The sequence below is a fragment of the Cryptomeria japonica genome, chromosome 2 (assembly GCF_030272615.1).
Source record: "Cryptomeria japonica chromosome 2, Sugi_1.0, whole genome shotgun sequence".
NCBI classification, from domain to species: Eukaryota; Viridiplantae; Streptophyta; class Pinopsida; order Cupressales; family Cupressaceae; genus Cryptomeria; species Cryptomeria japonica.
In genome coordinates, this window is record NC_081406.1 from 96,513,896 (window position 1) to 96,522,277 (window position 8,382).

General features: G+C 35.6%; 1 protein-coding gene across 4 annotated transcripts; it reads right to left on the bottom strand.

Moving 5' to 3' along the window:
* Positions 1-1,109: 1,109 nt before the first annotated feature.
* On the bottom strand, positions 1,110-4,513 carry LOC131050800 (putative leucine-rich repeat receptor-like serine/threonine-protein kinase At2g24130). Of its 4 annotated transcripts, none has more exons than XM_057985073.2 (2): positions 2,112-4,513; positions 1,110-2,014 (listed from the first exon to the last, which is right to left on the bottom strand). In XM_057985073.2, the coding sequence occupies exons 1-2, from the start codon at positions 4,360-4,362 to the stop codon at positions 1,554-1,556; spliced, it is 2,712 nt and encodes a 903-aa protein (XP_057841056.2). In that variant the 5' UTR covers positions 4,363-4,513; the 3' UTR covers positions 1,110-1,553. The 4 variants fall into 4 exon arrangements, with proteins under 4 accessions (XP_057841056.2, XP_057841055.2, XP_057841057.2 ...); XM_057985072.2 differs by having other exon boundaries at positions 1,110-2,025; positions 2,093-4,513; XM_057985074.2 differs by having other exon boundaries at positions 1,717-2,025.
* Between the last annotated feature and the right edge of the window lie 3,869 nt (positions 4,514-8,382).

An 8,382-nucleotide genomic window follows, 5' to 3' on the forward strand; every position in this document is an offset into this window, starting at 1 on the left:
ATTGATTGTATTAGTGGTTATTTTGTAGCATTTTAGTCTTCGTGGTTGACTAATTTAGTGTTATGAACTTTTCCCCCAAATTCCTAGTTACAATTGAAACTATGGTCAGTTAACGATCATGGAATAAGACCTAAATAAATTGTTTTAGACTGTCATTCTATAGAGGTGGAGCTTTTATAAGAAAGGGGTCTCATAGATTTTGTAATAATGGACAAGCAAATTCTTATGATTATTTTTAGTTAAAAAGAAGGCTAAGTTATTATTTAAATCTATAATTATATAGCTAAATCTAAAAGATTATTAGTAAGAAATTGGGAACTCCTATTTTTTGAAGATTCTAAATTATCGTGTAACCCCTACTTCACAAAAATAGTTACTGAAACGGCTTCATTGAACCTTCTAACTGTTTGTTTGTGATTATGCTGACAGCTTGATGTGTTATTTAAGTTTTTCTTCGGAGAAATTACTTTGGGTGGGGTCCCACAGATGGAGGCTTCCTTAAAAATAATGGGTGCTGCTAAGATTTTTTAGGGATAGTTTGGTGAATTTTGTAGTGTAATCTAATCTCTGAAATTTATAAAGGCTGGTGGTCTCATGAATTTTATTATTTTGCATTTTCAATTGAATAGAGTAAATAAATATAAAATAATAAAAAAATTAATTGGTAGGAATTTAGAAACTTCATATGATTGACAAATGACAAAAAAAAAATCTTAAGCTAGTGGGACAATATCTAGCCCCACATCTAATGCAACCGCTTAAAACTTCAAATGAAAAAGTAGGGTCTGCTATCATTCATAAAATGATTCTAATTAATCTTATAGTTTAGGCAGAGGTTTCATGTGGGGAGCCTCAAGATCTAGTTTAAAGGAGCAGAGTCCATGAAGCAAAAAAACAATATGATTAAGAATTAATTAGAACTTGTCAATCATCTAGACTCCAAGTTTTAAAATTCTCATCAACTTTTTTTTTTATTATTTTATATTTATTTATGCTATTGAATTGAATATGCAAAATAATAAAATTCATGAGACCACTAGCTTTCATAAATTTAAGACTGCATAAATTTTTTTATAAGATCATCCACTTTAAATCGTTTTGACAAAATCTCAACAGCACCAACTAAAATTGTTTAGAATTGCCTATGCATGAGATAGGCGGCAAGGATTAAGCATGTATAATTGGGATTGTTTCCTTGCTTACATACACATACAATCCATGTAATGTCAGTCTTATTTTTCTTGGGAGAATTTACTTAGGCTGCAAGGATTAGGTGGTTCAGTTCGAATCCCTTATTTCACATACAATCCATATACTGTCAATCTTGTTTCTTGACTGCATCACATATAATCCATATAAGATCAGTCTTGTTTCTTGCTAAAGGTTGTTGTCAACAAACAGTGCATTTGCACATTTAGCTAGTATTAGTGCTTGCTTGAGAATTTTTTATGATATACAATATGAACAATTTTCAAAAGGAGGCTTGTGCTTGTTTAATGGTTCACAGCTGCAGCTTTCCATTTACTCCACAAGCATTCTAGACTAATAATAATTTAGGAAGTTGACTGCAATGTGGAAGTACTCTGACCCTTAACTACCTTAACAAAATCTCCAGCCCATCTTTTGCTACTTATCATTTGGTATAGATCAGACTGATACTTGGAATCCAATCTACATCCTTCAAACATTTCCTCAATGCATTCCAACAACTCAACCACTTCTGCCATACTTGGTCGGTCTTTAGGTGAATCTTTTGAGCACAGCAAAGCTACTCGAATAAGTTGAATAAGACAATTACATGTAGCATCTGTAACAGCTCCATTGCACAACAGCAGGCTATTATCTACCACCTCTGAAATCCTTTCGGGGAAAGCCATGCTAACCCAGGTCCGCAAGCTGAGTCCATCAACAAACATCTGGTCGGTTGGTCTCTTTCTTGTTAACATCTCCAATAACAGAATTCCATAGCTGTAAACATCTCCCTTAGTTGAAATCCTTGCACCAATTCCATACTCTGCAGTTGCACTAAACCCGAGTTAGTTTTCACCAATTAAAACAGTAATAGTGAAATTGAAGGAACAGGGCAACTCACAGAAAAATAAGTCTTTTACCAGGGGCAATGTAGCCTGGAGCACCTTTCAGTGTTGATGATGAAGATGAATGCATGGAATTTTCAGATAGAATATAGGCATTTCCAAAGTCAGCTACATGTGCTGTCATATAGAAGTCCAGAAGTACATTGTCAGGTTTCAAATCACAGTGAACAACTTGAATTGAACAATCATGATGGAGATAGGCCAAGCCACGGGCAACATCCATGGCTATTTGCAACCGTGTCTGTAAATTCATTTTGCATACACCTCCAATATTACACTTGCCAGCATCACAATGCAAATACTTTTCCAGGTTTCCATTAGACATGAACTCAAAAACCAAACCTTTGAAGTCAAGATTAGAGCATGAGGTTGTGATTTTTATTATATTTCGGTGTCTGGTTTTACCGAGCACTTGGCATTCAATGTTGAAACTTTTATGAGCTGCTTCATTCTCCAGATTGAGAGCCTTAACAGCTATCAATGTTCCATTATCCAGGACTCCTTTATATACAGATCCAACACTACCAACTCCTAGCAAGTTGCCCTTGCCAAATCCATTAGTTGCAGTACTAAGCTCCTTATATGAGATTCTAGGATGTGGAAACTCCATTGGCAATTCCACATCCTCTTTCCCAAAGAAATATTTGTACAGAAATAAAACATATAAGCAATATGCCACTAAAGAAGAGATGGCAGAAGCTATGTATTTAAACAACACTTCACCAGATGAGCCTGCATTTTGACATGCCGATAATGAAAATATCCATTGCCCACAAAGCCCAGGGTTTCCTCTGAATGATGACGCCGTGAGATTCGCAAACAGTCCTGTTTTAGGAACTTCTCCTCTCAGCAAATTGAATGAAACATTAAGAAAGCTCAGCATTGTTAGATTCTGTAGAGAATCTGGTATCATACCAGACAAGTTGTTGTAGGAAAGATCCAATGCTTCGAGATTTTTCAGGTTGAAAACTGAATCTATAATTGGGCCTTCAAACATGTTATGAGAGAGGTTGAGATATTCTAGTGCAACACAACTTCCAATAGCTCTAGGAATTGCACCGGACAATTGATTTCCAGATAGATCTATTCCTTGAACCGACGCCATTTTACCGATTTCAGCCGGCAGGCTTCCTTGTAGCGAATTCCCAGACAGACTGAAGTAAAATTGTAAATTTTGTAGACCTGCAATTTCTGGTGGTATTTTTCCGTTGAGATTATTATGAGATAGGTCAACTAGTTCTAATTTCAGACATTTGCCAAGATTGACAGGTATTCCTCCTTCAAATTGGTTGTTATCAAGTTGAAGGCGCCGTAGCTGAGAAAGATTGCCAATAGTTTCAGGAATTTGTCCAGAAAGTAGATTAAATGACAGAGAAAGCAGCCCTAGATGCTTAAGTGCAACAATCTCGCTGGGAATGGGCCCCTGCAATTTGTTTTGGCCCAGATACAAACGCTCTAACATTTGAATTTGTCCTAGCGTAGATGGAATGAAGCCTGTGAATGCATTAACGGTGAAGTTTATCAGTGTCAAGCTAGTGAGATTGCCAATTTCTTGAGGTATGCTCCCTCCTATGAAGTTTTGTTCCAAGGACAATACAGAGAGTTTGGTAGACAGCTTGCCAACGTAAGGGGACAATTCCCCAACGAGAGAGTTATTACCCAAGTATAATGTTTGCAGGGCAGAGCAATTAGCAAGAGCTCTAAGAAAGGGCAAATTCCTAGAGCTGGTGAGTAAGTTATCAGACAGTAAAAGACGTTGGAGAGAGCTCAACTTACCCAATTGGAGAGGCACTGTGCCAGTGAGACTGTTGAGACTGAGGTCAAGAAGTATCAGTTTGGAACAATTACCTAGAGATGTTGGTATTCGCCCACTAAGCTGATTCCCCGCCAGACGCAGTTCTTGCAGATTGCTGAGCTTGTGACCTATCTCTGGAATAACGCCATGGAAATTGTTATAAGAGACATTCAAGGACTTTAAATAGGAAAGATTTCCCAAGAAGGGAGAAATATGACCCTCTAAACCCTCACTCTCAAGATCAATTGTAGACACCCTCATCAACCTATTACATGAAATGCCTGTCCAATTGCAGACGTTTGTGTTGGAATCCCAAGATGATAACACATTGTATGGATCGTAAGTGATGGAATTCTTTAAGGCAAGGAGAGCCTGCTCATCGTTAAAGGAACCATTGTCACTGGCATGTGCAGAGGAGCAAAGTTGAAGATAAAAGAGAAGCAAATGCACAGTAAAGAAAACAATTTCCATGGCTAAATGATATGTGACTGAAATCTGAATACTCTTTAGACGAATCGAACCTTCAATCACTAAAATGATGAATGGCTGTGTTAACGATATATGTAAGCAGAGCACATCGTAAACTCCAATCTGATCCACAATATTTAAAAACCTCACATTTAAATCTGCTCTGCAATCCCGTGTAAAAATACATATACCACAACGTTATAAACGCGTCTTGGAAAACACGGACGCGTTTTTATGGCTGGCTTGACTTGACCGTAAAGTAGGTGGGCACGATTTAATGAATTCCGTGTAAAAATATATATATATTCGGTAATATTTTAGGGTTTTTAAAAAAAATATATGATATTTTAGGGAATAAATATATATTTTGGTGTGTAAATGATATTTAATGTTTTAATTTAGTGAAAGAGATGTTCTTGATGGATTAAAATTGAATTTAGATTAAGAGTATTTTTTGTTTAATCAATCAAATTGTACCTACAATCTAGTGTAGGATAAGAAATCAAGTTTTATCTACAATCTAGTATAGGATAAGAAAACATATATAAATTGGAACCAGTGTATAGTATTAAATTGATCTTAAGGTTGAAGAGTTTGTCAAATTTAATCAATTTACATTAAAAAATAAGTCGAATTAAATAAATATAAGAATAATATATCTAAAGACAAAAAAAATTAAGTAAATAAATATAAAAGTAGTCAAGGAAAAGACTAAATAGGATTTACCAATTTGAATACTCAATAATTCATATCCACTAAGTTATTGGAATAGTCCACTTAAAATTTGACCATTTGTATATCTTCCAAAAAAGAAGTATTAGATGCTATTTATAAGACCTTTGTTATGAGTAGCAACTAAAATCTCAAATAAGCAATGTGTAATGGTGAAACTTCAATAGTTTTTTTTTGGAAGAAGATACAAATTAAAGAATTAGTTCAGAAGTACATAATCAGCTATAGAAATTAAGTTGTAGCAAAACTATAGCAAATACATAAAGATAGTTGTAGTAAAACATAGAAACAACTATAGCAACCAACAATAGCAATTACATAGAAAATAAATAAAAAGTAGTTGTAGCAGCCCACAAAGGAGCCATAACAAACTAAATCTCAGCAAGAAACATAATATCTGCTCTATGAAACTGTAGGAAGTTAAACACCACCAAATTAAATATGTTGGAGTTGGTAACAGATCGTGCCGAGTCACTGAAAGCAACAAGATGAGCCAAACACCATCCCTCTTCGAGACATCAAGTTTCCATCAATATTGGATGGATTTGGCTACACATAATCTCAAATTTTTGCCTAAGTGCAACCTTGTGCTTGAGCTAAATTAGAAGATCTTTTGCTTGCACCATGATAGCATCATATTTACTTGATTTTTTTAAGAGTTAGCTATAAGCATCATTTGAGTTACGAGGCTAAAACAAATGGTTTGAATTTTGATCTCTAATGGAGAAAAGGAGTGTGATAAGGGTGCCAAGCATCTAAATTTTTAAATATGATTAATTATGGTAAGACAACAAGAGTTGGATATCACATTGTGAGCACATGAGGATCCGAGAAGAGTATCTTTCCAAGACCAAAGAAAATGGAAAAGGGAAGGTAAGGAAGCAAAAAGCTCATTCCAAATAGGTTTAGCATGACAATTTAACCAAAAGCGATGTTTACATGATTCATACCACAAAAAGGACAAGAAGGGAGTGGGTTGAGGAATTCAAGGAGGGGTCCAATAGGGAGTTTCACATGAATAAATTTCCAAGTAGTAAGTTGGGATTGGGAGTCATCTTTTGATTTCTAGATTAGGAGGTTGAGTTTGTTCTAGCTGGTTCATTTAAATTTGCATCTCCAAATAGAGTTAAGTCTATGAGATATAGGCATGTCAGGAATAAGTTGCTTATAGAGAATTCTAAGAGGGGAGGATCTAAAGCTACAACCATTTGACCACATCCAATCTTTGAGAAAGTAAGAGTGACAAATAGAAGAGATAAGAATAGATAGATTGGGATGCACAATTTTTTGAACTTCCATCACTGCAACATTATGCCTATAGTTTAAATTGAAGCACGATTTGATATAATGTCATGATTTCCACGAAAACACATTGGGGTCCCATAGATCTCTGAATGTTTGAATGCCTTTCTTAAATAGACTTTTAGCATTGAATGTTGGACTCATAGCAAGAAGGCCGTTATTTTCTTGGATTAGATGATTCCACCAAATTGAAGAGGTTGCAAAGCTGAGACCATGGCTAAATGATTGATCAAACCAACACATCTTGTGGGAAAACACTTGCCAAGATTTCCATATGCAGTTGAGAGGGGCTCATCCATGGAGTTTAAAGTATGGGGCTAAAAGGATCTTATCACTCAATTGAACAGATTTCCAAGATTTACCAGTTGTAGCTATTTGAATATAGAACCAAACTAAGAGTTTATTAGGTGTGTTTCCTTCCAAAGCTCTTCCAATCCATTTGGCTAAAAGACAAACTCCTTGTGTGTAAGGATAAATGATGCCTAGTCTGCCCTTCTCCTTTGGGAGAATACAATGAGACCACAAAGTGGTTGGCATGCCTTTTTATTTCCCCATTTGGACCAGATAAATCCTTGGATGAATTATGTAAGCTGATTGTAACAAGTTTTGGAGGGCAACCAACAAGAAGAAATATAAACCTGACTAACCAAGAGAATTCTATTGGCTAGATTTAAACTTTCTTAAAACCCATGTCCACATATCTTTCAATGGAACTCCAATTCCAAAAAAATGCCAAGGTATCTAGTTATGGTTCCATATTTGATTTCTCGCCATTCTTTCAAATCCAAGGTGAGTAAGGGATGGGACGTGTCATCCAAAATTCAATTTTGTGCATAGCAAGTTAGGAGTCCGAAACATCACAAAAGAGATCAAGGATATCCAATAATTTGTTAACATCATTGGAAATATTTTGAATGCAGATGTAATATCATCTGCAAAGTGGGAGTTAAGGGTATTCATATTACCTAGAAGAGAAATACCATGGATGCTATTATTTGATTGGGCATGATACAAGGGGTATCCAAGAGCATCAACTGCAAGAAAATAAAGGAATGGTGCTAAAGGGCAACCTTGATGGATAGAATTTTGGAGAGGGAATTGTGGGGAGAGAATTACATTGATGGCTACTTTTGCATTAGCATCCATGAAAAACATTCAAACAGACACAAAAATTGGGTCCAAATCCCAACAACTGAAGCATTTTAAAGATGAATGGCCATCTTATTCAATCTTAAGTCTTATCAAAGTCAAGTTTGAGAATCAAGACACCTTGATCTATTTGTTGTGCCCATTTCAAAGATTCCCAAGTTAGCACCAAGTTGTCCAAAAAAAATGCCCCCAAGAAAACCAATTTTCTCTAGCAAAGCAATCTCTTATGCAATGGATTTGATTCTTTTAGCTATCACTTTTGTTATAATCTTGTATGCAATGTTTACTAAGGATATGGGGTGCCATTAATTCACATTTTCTTCATGCTCTCCTTTGGGAATAAGTTTGATAAGACCTTAATTAGTAATAGATCCTAGCAACCCCATATCAATTTCCTCTAGGTAAACATTATAGAAGTCCTCCTTGATATGGGGCCAAAGCTTACAGTAGAACTCAACAGGCAAGCCATCCAACCCAAGACTCTTCTCTAAAGGCAAATTATCCATAACATCCTCAATCTCATCCAAGGAGAGTAATGGTTAAGAAATTAGCTGTAATCATGTTGAATTTTGCATGTAATATGATTAGCCAAGCTGTCCTCCAAAATAGGAATTATGGAGTCATTAGTTTATTCATCAGTAAATATTTGTCTATAACGATCATAGAAGGTTTTCATAATCATGTCTTGGCTAGTCTTTAGTGAGCCATTAACATAGATAATAACTGAAATTTGTTCCTTAATATGTTTATATTGGAGAAAGTGGAAGAAGAACTTGGTGCTCTTATCCCTTTCTTTTAGCAATTGCAAACGAGCCCTCAATTGAGCTCCATTGGCCTTGT